The 19,931-nt window shown below is 38.1% G+C and overlaps 2 protein-coding genes across 5 annotated transcripts in view; one reads left to right on the forward strand and one right to left on the reverse strand.

The window, feature by feature from the left end:
- The window catches only part of IPCEF1 (interaction protein for cytohesin exchange factors 1), a 164,913-nt gene that overhangs the window by 137,508 nt on the left and 7,474 nt on the right, over positions 1-19,931 (forward strand). For all 4 annotated transcript variants that reach the window (XM_058534112.1, XM_058534115.1, XM_058534114.1 and 1 more), the window contains one exon: positions 14,009-14,199. In XM_058534112.1, the coding sequence (XP_058390095.1) occupies positions 14,009-14,199 (191 nt within the window). The remainder of the gene's footprint in view (positions 1-14,008; positions 14,200-19,931) is intronic.
- The window catches only part of OPRM1 (opioid receptor mu 1), a 164,072-nt gene that overhangs the window by 45,935 nt on the left and 98,206 nt on the right, over positions 1-19,931 (reverse strand). The window lies entirely within an intron of this gene.

Here is a 19,931-nt window from a genome sequence, read left to right on the forward strand (position 1 = left end):
GAAAGTTATCAAATGGTCTTCCATTCTTTTCCTTTCTTATATCTTCTTTCTGTTTTTGATTAAATGTTTGATTTTCTAGTTCTTTTCATGACTTTTCATGTTTATATGCTTCAGCATTTCTTTTGTTTCATGGGGATTGTTTATTATAGTGAAAAATAGAGTATATATCAAGAAGTGTATATATATCTATATATATACATCCCATGTAGCCACCATCTAGGCCAAGAAATAGAGATTACCCAGAATTCTAGAGGACCTTGTGAAATCCTTCCTGTGTAGCTGGAATTAGTTCATTTCCATTATTTTATAGTGCTCACTTGTTTTAATATACCACAAGAAATGTATCTACTAATGACGAACATTCGTTTTTCCAGGTTTGGCCTCTTATATAAAATGCTTCTATGAACATTATTTTTTTTAAAAAAAAATTAACAGACAACTTTTCAGAGCAGGTTTAGATTTATAGAAAAATTGAGCAGAAAGTACAGAGAATTTCCGTATACTCCCTCTTCCTCTACACATTTTCCTCTATTATTAGTATCTTGCATTAATGTGATTTACTTGTTACAACTGACAACCAATATTGATACATTTTTATTAACTAAAGTTCATAGTTTACACTGGAGTTCACTCTTTGTTCTGTACAGTTCTATGGGTTTTGACAAATGCTTAATGTCATATATCCACCATTACAGTATCATGTACGATAGTTTCACTGCCCTAAAAATCTCCTGTGCTCCATCTATTCCTCTCTTCTACCCGTTTCCCAAGCCCCTGAAAACCATTTATCTTTTTGCTAGCTCTTTAGATTTGTCTTTTCCAGAATGTCATATAGTTGGAATCATATAGTATGTAGCCTTTTCAGACTGGCTTCTTTCACTTAGTAATATTCACTTGTTTCCTCCATGCACTTTGTGGCTCCATAGCTCATTGCTTTTTATGGCTGAATAATATTCCATTGTCTGGACGTACCACGAGTTGTTATCCATTCCCCCATTGAAGGACGTCTTAGTTGCTTCATAAGCTTTTGACGTTATGAATAAAGCTGCTATAATGTGTGTGCAGATTTTTTGTGTGGCTACAAATTTTTCAGCTCATTTGGGTAAATACCTAAGGGTGCAATTTCTGGATTGTGTGGTAAGATATGTTTAATTTTGTAAGAAATACCAAGTTGTCTTCCAAGGTAGCTGTACCATTTTGCATTTCCATCAACAATGAATGAGAGTTCCTATTGCTTCACACTCTCACTAGCATCTAGTGTTGTCAGTGTTTTGGATTTTTGCCATGCTAGTAGGTAGGTAGTGGTATCTCATTGCTGTTTTAATTTGGAATTCCCTAATGATACATAATGTGGAGCATCTTTTCGTATGCTTATTTGTCTTATTTGGTGAGGTGTCTGTTGAGATCTTTTGCCCACTTTTTATTTGGGTTTTTGTATTCTCATTGTTATATTCTTTATATGTTTTGGAAACAAGTCCTTTATCAGATATGCATTGTAAATATTTTCTCCCAGTCTGCGGCTTGTTTTTTCATTCTCTTAATGGAAACTCTTATGTGTGTCTTATGGTCCACATATGCCTGCATTTCTCTGGGGGTGTATACCTAGGAATGGAATTGCTGGCCATGATATATGCCTATCTTTGACTTTACTAGATGATGACAACTGTTTCCTAAATTGGTTGCACCAAGTCATATCTCTCCAGCCTGAGTGATAGCTCTCAAAGCCCCACATCCTCACGAGTAATGTTGGACTGGTACATTTTTGCAAAATTGGGAATTTTGATTATCAGTTAGCATATTTTCACTCTTTTACCTATACTTCTTGGATTGTTTGTTTTTCCAATGGCTTTGTAGGAGTTTATATATTCTGGATACTCTTTCATTGTCAGATGTATGTACTGCCAATATCTTCTCCACTTTTTCACTTCTCTTTTCATTTTTAGTGGTGTATTTTAATGAACAGAAGTCAATTTTAATGTGGTTAAATTTATCAGTCTTTTCCTTTATGGTTAATGTTTTTTTGTCTTCATTAAGTAATTTCTCCCTACAGTGATATCATGAAAATAATTGCCATATTCTGTGAACTTGAATCCACTTGGAATGATTTTTATGTGTGCCATGAATAGGATACAATATCATCTTGTTCCACATGCATGTGTAATTTTCCTAGTATTGTTTGTGTAAAATCCGTCCTTCTCCCAGATGTCCACATGAGTCCTCAGTGACATCTTTGTTATAAATCCAGTGCTGTTGCTTCTTAGAATTCTGTCTATCCATTGGTCTATTTTTTCTTTTTAAAAATGAGTCTTAATATCTGATAGGACAAGTCTTTCTACCTTGTTTTCTTTAAGAGTGTTTGGGGTATTCCTGGCCATTTTATCTTGCATACACATTTTAGAATCACCTAAGCATGTTAAACACACACACACTCACACACACACACAATCTTGAGGGATTTGGGCATGGATTGCATTACATCCTTAGATTTAATCTGGGGAAAATAGAAATTGTTACAATTTAAAATCTTCCAGTTCATGAAAATGATCTCTTTACCTTTCTCCATTTATTTGTCTTTTTTACATCTCATTATAAAGTTTTTTAGTTTATAATTTTCTCTATAGAAAGCTTCAAAATATTTTGTTAGATGTATTTCTACATAGTTTATATTTTTAAATGCCTTTTAAAATATATTTTTCATTTTATAACTATTGCTGGTGTAAATAAATGCAATTGATTTTTTTAATGCATTTTTTTAACCTGGCAAAATTGCTAAATTCTCATTTTAATTCTAATAATTTATCTTTAAAATTTTTCTTACATGCACAATCATATCTTTGCAAATGATGACAGTTTTGCTTTTTCCTTTCCAATCATTGTGTCTCTTATTTGTTTTTCTTGCTTTGGCTCAGCCCTGCAGTCCAATGCTGATAGAAACAGTGATTATGTGCATGTTTGTGGTGTGCTTGATCTCAAAGCTTTCAATGTTTCTCCACTAGCACAAACTTAGAACTAGGTACTTTATTATCACCTCTATTTTATGGATGAAGAAACTGGGGCTTAAAGTGGTTAAGTAAGTTGCCTAAGTGGCCATGCAACTTGTATGTGTGAAAGTTGTGTTTAGAATACAGTTCTGTTTGACTCCAGAGCTTGAGGTTTTAACCACTTTATTAAGAGTAATTCTGAATAAATAATCAGCAAGACACAGCGTTGGGTTAGATGTGCTGTGAGCCAAGCCATGTATAATCAGAACAATTTCTTTCCTGAGACAATCATTATATTATGTGTTTTTCTAGAACTACCGGTGAAGTAGTACAGGTCACTTAAGGACAGAAACAGAAGCATCTAAATAGTATTATGACATCTCGAGGTGTAAGAACTTTATTCATTCAACAGTATTTATCAAGTCCCTCTTATCTGCCAAACACCATGCCATACACTGGGAAAACAAGCAAACAAAAGCAAATATAAACCCCCTTACAGGATTTACACGGATAGGAGAGAGACTGGTAGAAAACAATAGGAGATATCACATGAATATATAATATATTCAGTGGTTATAAGTGCCATGACTTTTTTCCAAGAGGCAGGGTAAGGGGTAGAGAGACACTGGGCTGAGTGAGGTATGAGAGTGGGCTGTGTTATTTTGCATTGGTGGCATGGCAGATCTCTCTGATAAGGTGACATTTTAGCAAAAAATGATGGAGGGGAGAGGATGAGCCAAACTGACATTTGGGGAAGGGTCTTCCAGGCAAAAGCACACCAAGTGCAAGGCCCTGCAGGAGTACAGTGCTTGACATGTTAAAGACCACCAACAGGGAGGTTGAGTGTCTAGAGTGGAGGGCATGAGGCCAAGAAATGTGGTGCAGGACGTGAACAGAAATCTGATCATGTAGAGCCAGAGCAAGCTCTCTGGGTTCCACTATGAGATGAGAGGAAGCCGCTAGAGGGTTTTGAGTTGAGGAGTAACATCTTCTGACTTATGTTTTAAAAGTATTGCTCTGGCCCCTCTGTAAAGGACAGACATTAGGGAGCATGGGTTTAAGTAGAATGATCAGCGAGGAGGCTGTTGCAACGAGTGGTTCAGGTGGGAGATGATGGTGGCTCTTCCTAGTGGTGGAGGGGGAAGATGGTCAGGTGCTGTGTATTTTTCAAAGAGAGCTGGTGGGATTTGCTGATTTGAAAGAGAGAGAGGATCCAAAGGTGATTTCAAGGACTTTGGCCTGAATGACTAAAAGAATGCAGTTGTCATTTCATGAGATGGGAAAGACCTACTGTTGGAGGTATGAATCAAGAATTTGGCTTTGGACATGTTAAAGTTGAAATACCTCACAGAAACCCAACTGAAGAGGTCAATAAGTGGTGGATATATGTGTCTGGAGTTCAGAGCAGGGCTTGGAGATATAAAATGGGTAACAATCTATCACTTATCACCTATCATTAGGTGACATTTGATCTGAGAACTGAATGGCACAAAGGAACCTATGCATGTGAACAACAGCTGGCAAAGTGCTCAAGGTAGAATGAAAATAAAATACAAGGGCTCTAGCACTGGTACAAATTTTGAGGTTCCAGAAACAGAAGGAAATAGAGTGTGGCTGGAACAGAGTAGGTAGGGGAAGCACAGAAGGAGATTGGAGAACTCGATAGCAGCTGGCTTATGTGGCAACTAGTGGGTCCTCTAAGGTGTTTGGATTTTGTTCTAAGTGCAAGGGGATGTTTTTGGAGGAGTTGAAGCTGGGGAGTGTTATGGTGTGGTTTACGTTTTTAAAAGACCACTTGGCTATATGGAAAATGGATCTTAGGAAGCTGAAGTAGACCAGTTACATAGTTGTTGAAATAGGCCGACAATGAAATGATGGTGGCCTAGACTAAGGTGGTAGCAATGGGGGGCAGAAAAAAATACACATATTTGGGATATATTGTAAACATAAAATGTAAGAATGTAAGATTCGTAAGAGATTCTTGCCTATTTTAGTCTACCCCTAGTTTCTGAAATACACTGCCCTAACACACAGTGGACTTTCAAAGAATATTTGATGGGCGAATTAAATAAATGAATGGATCAAATGTGCAAGGGAAAGAGAGGAATCGGGGATGAGTCATAAGTTTTCTAGCACATTCGGTCTCCAAATATAATTGTAGCTCTGTAAGATTGTTATCATTTCCTGGAAAAAGGTTTGCTTGTAGGAACTTAATGGCCATATTTAAAGATGTAACTCAAAATATGTACACTGAGGATTTTCTATAAGGCAAAAATAAGGATGTTATACAAGTAATTATAGATCACACTAAACTGTAATCATAGAGATAAGAAAAGAGAGCGCCATCATAAAAGGTTAGGGCATTTATCTGCTCCAAACTTTCATTTTCTGCTTAGTGAAATTGAGATAGATAACTTCTTCTTTCCTTTTGCCTCCCTGCTCTTGTCCTGAAGTGCCCCCTTCCCTTGGTTCCTTCTGAATCTTCCGCTTTTATATTTTGTGCTCACTTGTCTCCATCATGGATCCACATGGTTGATGGATCCAGCAGTTTATGGAGCCAAGGTTGACATATTTATCTGCAGTACATTGGATTTATATCCTTGATTTTAGGCAATTTTCCAGCTTTATTCTGCCCATTTATTTCCCATTCAACCTCCACCACACAAATGTATTTAAAAAAGAAAAAAAAAACCTGACCAAATGCCTTTTTTTTCTGTGCATGCCAATGATTTTTGTTTTTTAAGCATGTTTCAGATATAGAAATCTTATGTCTACATTAAATATTTCACCTAATCCTAGATACTCATAGGGTTGGAAGAATACATTTTAAAAACAAATAGAATCTTTGTTTTAAGAATGGAAAGCTACTTACCAAGTGATTGGGCAAAGGACTCAACCTAAGATTCTTTCCCCAAATCACTGCCACAAGAGGCAATGATAATAGAATAAAAGAACAACATTAAAGATCACCCAATAGACTAGGTTTGTTCTTATCAATAAAAGCAATAATACAGTAGAAGAGTATTGAGTTGCCTTACTTAATAGAAACATCAATCACCCAAGAGAATATAGGTTCATGACTCTGGCAATGAAGGTAAAGTTAATATAGAAAAATGAGGGAAATCAAAGTGAAACTACTACTCCTCTCTCGGCCTTACAACAGCACAAGTGAAAATACTAGCTTTATGCTTGGATGCTGTCTCTGTCTTTCTCTCAATCTGATTTCTCTCTTGTTGAATTCCTTTTGTCTGCCATCTTGTTTTGTTCTATTCACCTCTTTCCCAACTACCATTCGCCAAACTTTGTATTCTCTGTTTCTAAGCATTTATACCTTTGTTGTACACAGGGCCCAGCCTACCATGACTGTGACTCTTACCTTCTGCTCCTGATCGGAAGTGGTTCATTATCCCTCCAGGTGCCCAGTTCAGATGCCCAAGCAGAGAATCTGATTATCCAGCCTGCGTCCTAGGTTGCTGGTCCAGCTTATGAATTTCCTGTCCTAGGTTCTGGTGCCCTGCGGCCCTGTGAAAACAGAGTTTGAGGCATAAAACCTGGGTACCTTAGAAGCAGAGGCTCTGGGTCAAGAATTTTCCTTTGGAAGACAGAGTAGTGGGAGCAGGGATCTGAGCTTTGGCTTGTCCAATCCAACCAGCTACCATCTTGGTGACTGTATATTGCCTGATTTGAAATCTTCTTCATTGAGCATTATTCAAAAGAGAGTGCATCAAATATGTTTATAGTATAGCGTAGTGTTTAAGGCTATGAGCTCTGGGTCATAACCTAGGTTTGTCTCTTTGTGACTTTGGTCAAGATTTTTAATCTTTTTATGTCTTGACATTCTCTCCTTCATATCAGTTTTTTTTTTTAATGGAGGTCACATTAGTTTATAACATTATGTAAATTGCAGGTGTACATCATATTTTGGCTTCTATATAGACTGTATCTTGTTCACCACCGAGAGTCTAGCTTCCACCTGTTACCATAAATATGTGCCCCTTTACCCCTTTTGCCCTCACGCTACTCCCTTCCCTTCTGGTAACCACCAGTCTTCTCCATTTGTCTTTCTCTGACTTATTTCGCTTAGCATAATATCTTCAAGGTCCATCCATGCTGTCACAAATGGCACAATTTCATCTTTTTTTATGGCTGAGTAGTAGTGCATTGTATATCAGGGTTAATAATACTTTCCTCATAGGGTTGTAACAAAGATAATGAGATAATGTTGGTATAGCAGTTAACACAGTGCCTGTCACATAGTAAAAACTCAATATATGATAGCTATCTCCACCAGAAGCAACAGCAGCAGAAATAAGGGATCCCTCTGTCAAAATTATATTATATTAATGTTCTTGGTCAGAGTATCCTTACTGTTAAAATGAGTTATCCAGATTTTTCTTAGCTATATACTTAAATTTGTCTGTCGTCATGATTCTTTTTTTTTTTTTTGCTATGTTGTAGAGTTATCAGAATCACTAATTAGAGGAAGCCTGTAAAATGCTTTTGATCTCTTGGCATCAGGTGCTATATTAAATGACATTCTTAAGGTCTCAAAGGCTATATACAATGTCCAAATGACTATGTTGTTATTTCTTTGTAACAAGTGTCTTCCATGGTCCTTCTTTTTTCAAACACTTAGAACATTGCACATGAAACAGGGAATATTATTTTCTACCTAAACTTTTCCAAGTGTTTCACGTGTGGGAACTAACATCATCTTCCTTGGGACATCATAGAGACTTTTCCAATCTCAAAAAGGTTTCCTTTTAAATTCTGATGTGAAATATGGCTTATGAGTTCCCCTTCTGTCTCTTGAAGGCAGCATTTATGTTCTAAAGAGAAAATAAAAACCACATTCTAGAAAGCACAAGGAAACACCAAAAAGAAGATAGTAGGGGAGGCAAAGTTGAAAATACAGCATTTAAATAGATAATCTGCATACAGTGTTCTCAACAGCCAAATTCTGGCCTAGTGGAGCATGCCTGTGCTGTCAGAAACAGACAATAGGCTGGGATACGTAGGAGGACAAGAAGGGAATAGCACATTCGTTTGACATAATCTTGGAAAGGAGTGAACTTCTAACTATTAGTTAAAAATGTTGTTTTGTCTCGTTTGCTAATATCACCAAGAGAGATCTTGTTAAAAAAAAACACCATGTCCTTCTTGAGTCTAAAGCATTGGATTACTGACCTAAGTTTGGAGAAAGTTTACTAGTCTGACTCCTCGAGACATTCTGAGCTAGTCTAACAGATGTAAAGGGTCACCAACATTTACCTCAAAATCCTACCAACTCAACGTGAGCATCTAAACTGATGCTTTAGAGCTGGGATTCTGGACCTACTCCTTTGAGCAAAGCTAGATTTTTTTTTATTTTTTATTTTTATGTTTTTTTTAATTTTTTGTTTATTGCAGTAACATTGGTTTATAACATTGTATAAATTTCAGGTGTACATCATTATACTTCTATTTCTGCATAGATTACATCATGTTCACCACCCAAATACTAATTACAACCCATCACCACACACTTGTGCTGAATTATCCCTTTCGCCCTCCTCCCTCCCCCCTTCCCCTCTGGTAACCACCAATCCAATCTCTGTCATATGATCCAGCTATTCCACTGCTGGGTATTTATCCAAAGAACTTGAAAACACCAATGCATAAAGATACATGCACCCCTGTGTTCATTGCAGCGTTATTCACAATAGCCAAGACTTGGAAGCAACCTAAGTGCCCATCAAGGGACGAATGGATAAAGAAGATGTGGTTTATATACACAATGGAATACTACTCAGCCATAAGAAACGATGAAATCCGGCCATTTGTGACAACATGGATGGACATTGAGGGTATTATGCAAAGTGAAATAAGTCAGGGGGAGAAGGTCAAATACCATATGATTTCCTTCATTAAGTAGTAGATAACAACAACAATAAACAAAGACATAGAGATAGATTTTTTTTTTTTAAATTAGTACATGGAACAGAAAAAATAGGTGCTGCTTTCTGGACAAGCCCCAACTTTCTAGTTGTAACTCCAGTCTCTTTCTCTTGCCATGGGTTGAGGCTGGTGTTGCTTGACAAATTGATGACAGACAGTCTAGCCTTGTGACTCAACAGTTCTGGCATCACCTAGGAGCTTGTTAAAAATTTAGAATCTCAGCACTATCCCCGGCTGACTGAATTAGAATCTGCATTTTAAGATCTCTAGGTGATTGTTTGCCTATTAAACTTTGAGAAGACTGGTCTAGAAGTGCATGGGCCTGCACAGTGTGGAACTGAACTCTTATTCTTAATTCCATTACTGATTTACATTTTGGAAAGATCACTTACTGGTTTTCAAGAATCTCCGTTTTTTTTTCTCATCCATAAAATAAAAACAGTTTTTATCTTTCTTGGCAAAGCGCTTGGGAGGCTAGAGGAGACAGACTATAAAGTGCCTTATGTGGTGAAGGGAATTAAAGTCTTGCTATTTTAAGTTAGAAAACTAAAATATACTCTTGAGAGGAAGGGTAACAATTGCATTGGAAACACTTGACTGTCAGACAAAATTCATTTACGTTGCTCCAGAAGACAAGGGAGGTGGAAATAATTAACTTGGCTTCTGTTTCTAATGGGAGAGAGACCAGTGGTCTTTTCTGCCAATCTTTTTTTCTGGCTCTTTTTGCAATCTGGTACGATAAGAGAGATAATCTAGTGCTTTCTAATATGAAATTATAATTCAGAAAAATATTTAGATAAAAAGATAAAAGGGAAATTTTAAAAATATTACTTTATGGAGAAGCCTCTTAAAGGTACAGGAACAACCCTGTTGGGTAAACAAGCCAGCACTAGTCTCCCCTATAGCAACTGGGAAGGACTCTCGCCTCTGCTTTGGGGTCAGGTGCAAACTCTGCTTTATTGTGTACTTATACACTTTGGGTCCTTTCTTGTCCTATGATTCTGTTTATCATCTGCTTCTATTATTATTGGATGCTCATTTTACAGTCCTGTGCAGACCTAAGCATCAGCCGTTAGCAGCAGTGAAAACAGTTTAAAGTCCCTGGCTAATGGACATGGTTGGATCACAGGTGTGTCCCCTGAGTATCTAGTGATATGTTGTACATCTCTCAGATTATGACACAAAAAACCACTAAGGGTATTTTCTTGACTCCTAACATCACCATTTATTATTTTATTCTCCTTATGGTTGTGGACGATTCTGGAATCAGGTTATTAGAGGTCAGACCTATAGTCTTTGAGTTTCAGATTTTCTCTGAGAAGAGATGGATGGCCGAGAGGCAAGAATATAGAGGTAATTCGCCTTTCATTTTTCCCCCATTTCTCCAACAGCTTTAACCTTATCTGAACATACTCACTCCTTACTATTATCTCTAATTTCTAAATGACCAAACAGAGAGTGTTCATTTTTTGGACACTATATGGTCAAGTTTTAGGAGAATTCTGTATTAACTTTCAGTAATCCTAACAAGTGCACTTTAGCTGTGTGTTAATTTTAAAGTTCACTATTTCTTGGAGGATCAACTTACACACACACACACACACACACACTACACGCACACATTCACACTACACACACACGTCTATGCGTAACCATATCCTCCTGGCTAATACCCCAAAATTTAAGTTAGGGTAAGGAATGTGTGGGGGGGGAAGATAACCTCTGAAATCTTTAACATAAAGATAATATCTACCTATATAAAGATATTAAATAATAATAAAATTATCCAAAAAGTGAGTCCTGTTTATTTTTCATTTAAGGAATGTATTTTATGTTGTATTATTCTAAAATTCTAAAGTTATTTTCCTCTTTACCAATTTAATATCTGTTGAATTAGATATGTGGTCTTAATATCACCATTTTACTCTGACATAACTACAAATTAACATATTAGTCAAAAGTAATTTTATTTTCTATCACAACCTTTAATAGCACAACTAAGCTGCTTGTTGAATGCAGAGAAATTTAAAGAAACCATTCTATTTATCTTGTTATATACTTGTTTGGTTTGCTTCTTGGAGTTTGTTAAATACACATTACTTACTTAAAAAACACTGTGGTATTGAAAGCTATGTATTTAGGCTTTCTTCAAAGTTGAGTCCTACCTGCCTAGCTATAAAAAAAGGACATGCAAAGTTATTATGTTCTTGCATATCTGAATACTTCCAGAGTCCTCAACCCTATTGTTCTCTCTAAGAGTTAGATGTCTTTTTGTTTAATTTTCTTAAGACTTTCTAATGTCTCCAGCTTAATTCCTGGACTGTTACCATGCTTAGAATTTCTGCTGTGCAAGTATCATCAGTTATCATGATAATCTCATAAAAGCCTACTTTTAGTTACAGCTTTATTGAGATATATTTCACATACCATAAAACTCATGCATAAAAATGTACAGTTCAGTGGGATTTAGTATATTCACAGAGTTGTGCAACTATCTCCACAATCTGAGAATATTTCCAGCACCACAAAAAGAAACTCGTACACTTTAGCTGTCATTCTCCATTCCCCTCCCCAGGCAACCACTAATCTACTTTCTGTCTCTATGGATTTGCTTCCTCTGGACATTTTACATACATGGACTCATACAGTATGTGGTCTTTTGTGACTGGCTTCTTTTACTTAGCAGAATGTTTTCAAGGTTCATCCATGTTGTAGCATGTATCATTACTTCATTTCTTTTAATTACATCCATTCATCAGTTGATGAACTTTTAGGCTGTTCCAACCTTTTGTCTATATGAATAGCGCTGCTATTAACATTCGCGTGCAAGTTTTGTATTAACATATGTTTTTAATTCCTTTGAGTATATACCTAGGAGTGGAATTGCTGGGTCAAATGATAACTCTACATTTAGCATTTCGAAGAACTGCCAAACTGTTTTCTAAAGTGGTGGCTCCATTTTACATGCCCACCAGCAGTGTGTAAAAGTTCCCATTTCTCCACATCCTTGCTCCCGTCTATTATTGTCTGTCTTTTTAATTTTAACCATCCTAGTGGATGTGAAGCAGTATCTCATTGTAGTTTCGATTTGCATTTCTCTAATAACTAATGATGTTGTGCATCTTTTCATGTGCTTATTGACAGAAACCCATTGTTGATGTCTGTACACAGCCTGAGCCAAAAAACCTAATTGTGTTCAAATGTAGTTCTGAATATTTCCCCCTTTTTTTGAGACCGTTTTGGTAGAGAACAAACAGGTTTACTGACTAATATTTCAAGTCAGTTGCAAAGCCAGTCCAACATCTTTGCACTCCATTTAATGACAGAGTATTGGGAACACCTGGGGTAACTTTCTGGCAGTAGATGGACGAAAACTAATTATTGCTTAGAGATTTCTAATCTTACAAGAGTAAACTGTAAAGTAAGTGAAGTTTGCTTGATTTTGATGCTCCTGGATTACTATTGTATGCTTTTCTCTCCCCTTTGGAGAGGCGTCTTCTTTTAGTTCTCCTAATGGTATACTTTTTATAGGGTCCTCTATCAGGCTCATTCTCAGGGCAGGAAGTGAAATGCACAGACGCTAAGGAGTATGTGGTGGAAAAAGAAATCTCATTGTGTATCCTTCTCAAGATTATTTACAAGGAATGAAGGCGTAAAGGACTGAAGTTCTTAGTAAGAAATTAAAGCTACATTAGGATATGAGGATTTTCTTTGAGTAAAGAAATTTTCTGAAAATTTTCTGTTTCATTTGAGACCCTTTCAGTTGCATATGACTGAAAACTTCGCCCAGAGTATCCTTAAAAAGGTAATATATTGGCTCCCATAAGCTGAGAGGGCTCCAATCATATCACCACAGTCCGTGTCTCAGCTCAGTGTCCTATGGATTGGCTCCATTCTCATGCTTCTTAGGATGATTCCTAGAAGCTTCCAGCTCACATCATCACACCATTCAGTTTAGGAATAAACAGAGATTGCTTCCCAGATGCCCCAAACCAAAGTCTTGGAACTGAGTTTCCCTGATTCAGATTGGCCTGACCTGAGACACATGCTCATCCTTGAAACAATGGCTGTGGGCAGCATAATGGAATGGCCATTGTCTTAACCTAGCATGTGTGGTCCCCCTGGAATCCTGGTGGAGCCCCTTCACTAGCAGCACTGGGGCTGAGGCTGGCAAGGCATGGTTAAGAAGGGGAGTGGAGGTGTGTGGCAGCATGAAGAGCGATCATTATCTGCTCAAAGCCACAGACCACAGGCAGGTCTCTTCTCTCAAAGGGCAGTTCTAGGAAGGACATTAAAAAGCCATGTGTGGCAATGTTCTTGAGCTTTAGGGTGTGTGTTAGTTTGCTAGGGTTTGCCTGTCTCACCATTGTATTTTAGAAGAAGATAACTTGCTTGGCTTCACAGGTTCACAGATGGAGAGGAATTTTGCCACAGGATGAATCATTCCCTGAATCTCACCAATAACAGATTTAGATGATATTTAGATTAGATTTTGGACTAAGAGTTGATGTGGGAATGGGTTAAGACTTTTAGAGATATTGGGATGGGGTGAATGTGTTCTGTATGTGAGAAGGACATGAATTTTGGGGGCTAGATGACAGACTATTATGGGTTCAGTTGTGTCCCTCTAAAATTCATACGTTAAAGTCCTAACCCCTAGCACCTCAGAATGTGACCTTATTAAAAAGAGGTTTGTTGCAGATGTAGTTAGTTAAGATGAGGTCAGTTGGGTGAGCCCTAAGGCAATATGTAACTGGTGTCTTTATAAAAGGGGGACATTTGGACATTTCTTTGCACACAGGGAAAATACCATGTAAAGATTGGAGTTAAGCTGCCACAAGCCGAGGAATCACCAGAAGCCAGGAGAGAGGCCTGGAACAGATCCTTCCCTAGAGTCTTCAAAGGGAACATGGCTCTGTCATAACAAAGTACCATCAACTGAGTGGCTTAGACAACAAAATTTCTTGTCTCACAGTTCTGGAGGCAGGAAGGCTGAGATCAAGGTGTCAGCAGGGCCTTGTTTTAGGACCACAGTGTTCTTTCCTCAATTTTAACTGGCTTTATTGTTATTACTTTTTTTATTTTAACAGAAGAAACAAAAGTGTCTGAAGATGAAATGGAGAAGCTCTACAAATCATTAGAGCAAGCTAGTCTATCTCCTCTTGGGGACCGACGACCTTCCACCAGAAAGGAGTTGAGAAAGTCCTTTGTTAAGCGGTGCAAAAATCCATCCATAAATGAGAAACTCCACAAAATCCGAACCTTGAATAGCACATTAAAGGTAAATAATTTCAAATTGCGGATGAACTCTGTGGATGCGTGTTGAGGAATTGCTGGTTCTGCAGAGAGATTCATGTTAACCACAGGGTGTTTGTGAGGGTAGAGGGGATGGCAGTAAAAGCAGATACAATCTCTACAGGGTGAGATGACCCCTGACATTCTTAAAGCACTAGAACATTCACATGATAGCATCCAACACACTTTTCTACAATAGGCCTTGATTTTTACATTCATTCTGGCATAAAATTTCAGATGTTAAGCTCCTAGAAGTACCATGTGTAATATGATTTTTGTGTCCTTTTACCTAGCTCAATAAACGTTGACGGGAGCTTAAGATAGTCAACTCATGAGAATAAGCAGTAATATTAATAAGATCTTGAGATTTTTGCTGATTCATTAAGGGTGTCATTTTTCTGTACTATATCCAGAAGAACATTTCTAGATTTCAGATACTGCAAAGACTTAGTGACTCTGAGCTGTGGGCTCTGGAGCCAAGAAATACCATGAAAACCAGGCAGTGGGAAATATGCACTTCATGGTAATGCACCAGCAGATGTTTTCACAATGGGAATGAGGGACAGTGCACGGGACATACTGAAGTTATTTTCAGGGCCTCCTGTAACTAAAATGATTCTTCGTAACAAAAGCATCCTGCTTTCACATTTAGATTATATATGAACAGGAGGAGGCCAATGTACATTGTAAAATTGTCCTGAATTAGAATTAGTCTTTAATTAGATTTATAGATTCTGAAAAGCCTTGATAGATCCTGCAATTTAATTCTGTTTTGTACATGTCCTATTGCATCAAGAATTTGAGTCCTTTTCCAGGAAAAAAAGTATTAGCAATCAAAGGACAAAGCTACAGAGATGGCTGAGTGACTCTTCATCAGATGTCTCAGTTAGTCAATAGAAGACCTAAGCACCCTAAAAGGCTGCAAAAATTAGGCTGAAAAATAAAAGGCAAAGGTGTATTTTAATTATACAAAGAAAATCCAAAGGCAGAGAAATTCCCTAATATTTAATGGTGAAAGACATCACTAGCACGGATTTCAAAGCAAATATGTTATTTTCCACAGTATGTATAGGGCTGATAAATAGGTTTTGTCATCCAACATAATATGCCAGAGTATGTTGGGATTTTACTGTCTTATTTGTGATAACTGATAGGAGTGAATACGTTTTTCATTGAACAATGGTTTCCTGAACCTTGTTGTGTTCCAGGCACTGTTCTAGGGCACTGGGGCCATTGAGTGGACCCCACTGGACAATGGAAACAGTTAGTACTGTAGTTGATACAAGATTGGGATGCTTCGGTAGCCAAGAGGAGAGATGTGGCTGCTTATCTAAGGCCATTAGGGACAATGTCATGGAGGTGCTGACAACTGTAAGTTGTCACGGGTAAGAGATGAAGAATATCAGGGAGAGAAGGGAAGAACATTCAAGGAGGAGGAGCTGGCCTAGGCAAATGTATATCAGTGGGTGAGATATTGCAGTCCATGTTGACAGAAACAGCAACCAGAGGCTAAGGAGAGGATGGGCAGTTTAGGCCATTTCTAGAAAGAGAAAGACTGCAGTCTTGGCTTTCCATAGAGCAGCAGTCTCAGGATTCTAGATCTTCACAGGACTATGCCCTGACCTGGCCATCAGAAGGCCAGGTTTGTACAAAGAATTCAAAGGTTTTATCAGCCCATACAGTTCTCCGTGACCTCTTTCTCCATGAGCTATGACCATGGAATTGATGAATTCAACATCTTTTTCTTTTCTCCTCTGTATTAGTTATCTATTGCCAGGCAACAAAATACCCCCATTGGGGCCATCTCAGGGCTGTCTACCACACCCAGCTCAGGAACTGCTCTCTTTGTATGTTCCTGGAAAGAAGACCTTTCCAGAGATCCCTCAGGCCTCAGAAAAGTGTAATACTGGGGCTGATGAAATTTAACCCATGTTATGTGGTCCTGTGAACCTACTCAGGAGGTAGGAGGCCACGATGATGTGGAAATTGGCCTTGTTGAAAAAAATTTTATTTACTTATTTTTCCCCCCAAAGCCCCAGTAGATAGTTGTATGTCATAGTTGCACATTTTTCTAGTTGCTGTATGTGGGACGCGGCCTCAACATGGTCGGAGAAGCGGTGCGTCGGTGCGCGCCCGGGATCCAAACCCGGGCCGCCAGCAGTGGAGCGTGGGCACTTAACCGCTAAGCCACGGGGCCGGCCCTGAAAAAAAGAAAAAAAACACATCAACCTACTCATTGGAGAAAGATAATTTGATACATGTATGTTTATTCAGTCAAAATGCTATAAGAATTATTTTATTTTAACTATCTTTAATTTTAACTGTCTTCAAAATTCAAAGCAATCAGGTTAGTGGTTGCCTTTAAGGAGGAAGGAAAGATATAGTTGGGAGGGGCCACAAGTACAGCTTCTGAGGTGCTGGGTAAGGGTCTTTTTTTTTCTTTCAATTATTTTATGGAGGTCATATTGGTTTATAACTGTGTAATTTCAGGCATACATTACTATATATATCACTTTCTGTACAGACTGCATGGTGCTCACCACCAATAGTCTAATTTTTATTCATCACCATATATGTGTGCCCCTTTACCCCTTAAGGGTCCTTATTTGACCTTGGTGGTGGTTACACAGATGTGTCCATTTTGTGGTAACTCATCAAGTGCAAACTTATTATATATGTGCTTTTCTCTATGTATGTTACATTGCAATATAAATGTTTATTTAAAAAATACTTCAAAGCTGGAGTGTGGACAGGCAAACACAACGGACTTTCATGCAGCAACAAGGAAACTGTTTTAACAATAATGTTTATATTTGTGAAAGGCACATTCCAGAAAGAAAGAAAGAAAAATCCCTGCACTGGGATTGTATTGGAATGAATGCTTTTTAGGGGAATTCTAGGAAGTTGAGCAAACTATCACGTCATTCACTAAATGTAGAGCTTTAGAAATTTCTGATAGCTCAACATCCTCTGACTTTGGGCTCAGCCTGTCTTTATTAAATGAATGATTAATGAAATGATTAATGGGTCCAACTGAAACGCTCTCTCAGGGTTACTCTGGCCTGTGTCAAAAGAAAAACAAACTACGTTTCCCCCAAAGTGCTTTGGTAGAACATATTTCCAATGCTTAGGTCTTGAGTCAAGCCGTGTACTGAGTATTTGGAGTGAAAAACGAAAGTACAGCATTCTCTGTTTTATGGTATTTTTGGAACCCCTACCAAACCCTGCCTGCTTGCCAGAAAGGAAGGACAATCTTGTAAAAGTAGTTCAAAGCGTTCGGTGAGCCTCTTAGAAGGCTCCATAGGGGAGAGGCAGGGCCCTTGTGTAATGCTGCCAATTCCCGGGGTGCCGGGTCTAGGAAGGAGCTCAGAAAGTTCTGTTGTTTCATTAATTTCCTTCCTCTCTATTCTTGTCTACAGTTTTTTCTTTTATCTATAAAAGAGCTAACGCAGACTTGAGCCAAAGGCTGGGAAATTTGAATTGTTTGGAGCTAAAAACCATAGGAGTGTTAGCCCAAAGTGGAAGACACTCTTTCCTCAAACCTTTTATCAGATTTAGAGAGTGGCTAATTCATTTTTGCCTTTAAAAAAATAAATTCTCTAAATTTGGTTAATCTGTGAAGATCTTATTTTGTCTTTTTCAATAAAATATTAAGATCTCCCTCTGAAGCGGATGTCAAAATTTCTTAAGAACAAAGTAGAACTCTTTAAATAAATATGAACAGCACTATGGTGATAGCAGAGGATGAAAGCATATTATTTTTTTGGAAAATATTGTTTTCTGAAGCATCGAAATTGAGAACTCAGAGAAAAGAAAGAAAACTCTCTTGGCCGTGCTTGGCTTTCTACCAGCAATCCTTCCTGGAGACCCACTTACTTACCCTTCTTTTCCTCTGCTTCTGGGTCCTGGTCAACTGCTTGTTATTCCTCTTTGGTTACTTTCCCACTGCACAATTTCTCTTTCCTTCCTGAAATCCAAATATATCTTGTGACTTCCATCTATCACCACATGCTTGCTCTCTTGATTCAAAATTATAAATCTCACTACTCAGACTACTATATGTGTGGTATTTTCCCCCTGAAATCCATATTATTCTGACCAATTTAGAAACAGGAAAAGAAGAAAAAAGAAAATGCAATAAAACAACCCAAACAAAACATAAGTTAAAGCTAATTGTAGAGAACAAATAATACATTTGTATGCCACTAATGTTTGTAATCATCTAGGACCAGATGCCTCATTTGGATAAAACATATACAGTCATGCATTGCTTAACAACAGGGACATGTTCTGAGAAATGCGTCATTAGGCAATTTCAGTGTTGTTTGAACGTCATAGAGTGTACTTACACAAACCTAATTGGGATAGCCTACTATAGGCTATACCCCTACCTAGGCTATATGGTGCTAACCTTTTGGGACCACTGTCGTATATGCAGTCCCTTGTTGACCGAAACGTCGTTACACGGTGCATGACTGTGCATGTGTATATATATATATAACATTTCTGTTTGTTTTTTTATGGAGAGGACGTCCTCAGATTCTACTTAGGGTTCATGATGCAAAAGAGATTAAAAAGCAAATGAGTAATTTGTTCATTCATTCATTTCTTATTTCATATATTCATTTTCAACAAGTATTTAGTGAATGCTCAGTGTGTGTTAGTCATTCTTTCACTTAGGGTTATAGCAGTGGGCATATCAGACAAAAATTCCTGTTCTCATGAAGCTTACATTTAGGTAGAGGAAGAAATAAACAAAATAAAGAAGCAAATTTTATAATATGCCAAGTGATGATAGATTTGATAGAGAATAGAAGAGGGGTAAAGAATGTTGAGGGATTGATTTTCAAATAGGATAGGCATGAAAAGCCTCTTTGAAAGATGGACTTTGAGTAAAATCTGTAAAGGGGAAGGGAGTGAGCCTTGAGGCTATCTAAGGCAGGAAGTTCCAGGCAAAAGGAACAAAAATGCAAATGCCTTGGGATAGGAGTATGCCTAGCAGGTTTAAGGAAGAGCAAGGAGGCCAGTGTGGCTGGAGTGTAGTAGGATGGAGGACGGGGCGAGCAGCAGTGGGTCAGAGGGGCGATAGGGGATCATATCCTATAGTGCCTTATTGCCATTGCAAACACCTTGGCTTCTACTTGGAGTGAGATAGGAAGCCTTTGGAAGGTTCTGAACAGTAGTGTGCCATAGTTTGACATATTTTGAAGGTAGAACCATCAGGATTTGCTGGTGGATTGGGAGTGAGAAGAGGAATCAAGGATGACTCCAATGTTTGGCCTGAGCAATTGGAAAGATGGAGTTGCCATTAAGTGCTTTGTGGAAGACTATGGTAGGAACAGGTTTCAGTGTGTAGTGAGAAATGGCGGGTGTGTGGGTGTTCAGAATAAGAGGAACTTAGTTTTGGACATGTTATATTTGAGATGCCTAATAGGTGTCCAGGTGGAGCTGCTAAAGAGAAGTTTAGATAAACAAGTACGGAGTTCAGGGGAGAGGTAAGGCTGGCAAGGTAAATTGGGACCCTCAGTATATAGGGAGAATGGGAGAGAGTACACAAGATTACCAAGAGCATGAATGTAGACAGAACAGAGAAGAGGCTAACAGCTGAAGCTCTGGGGAACCCCAATATTAAAAGATTGGGAGACAAGGGTGAACCAACAAAGGAGACTGAGAATAAGTGGCCATTGTGGGATGAGAAGAATCAGGAGAAGGTGTCAC

The sequence above is a fragment of the Diceros bicornis genome, chromosome 39 (genome assembly GCF_020826845.1).
Source record: "Diceros bicornis minor isolate mBicDic1 chromosome 39, mDicBic1.mat.cur, whole genome shotgun sequence".
Classification (NCBI taxonomy): domain Eukaryota; kingdom Metazoa; phylum Chordata; class Mammalia; order Perissodactyla; family Rhinocerotidae; genus Diceros; species Diceros bicornis.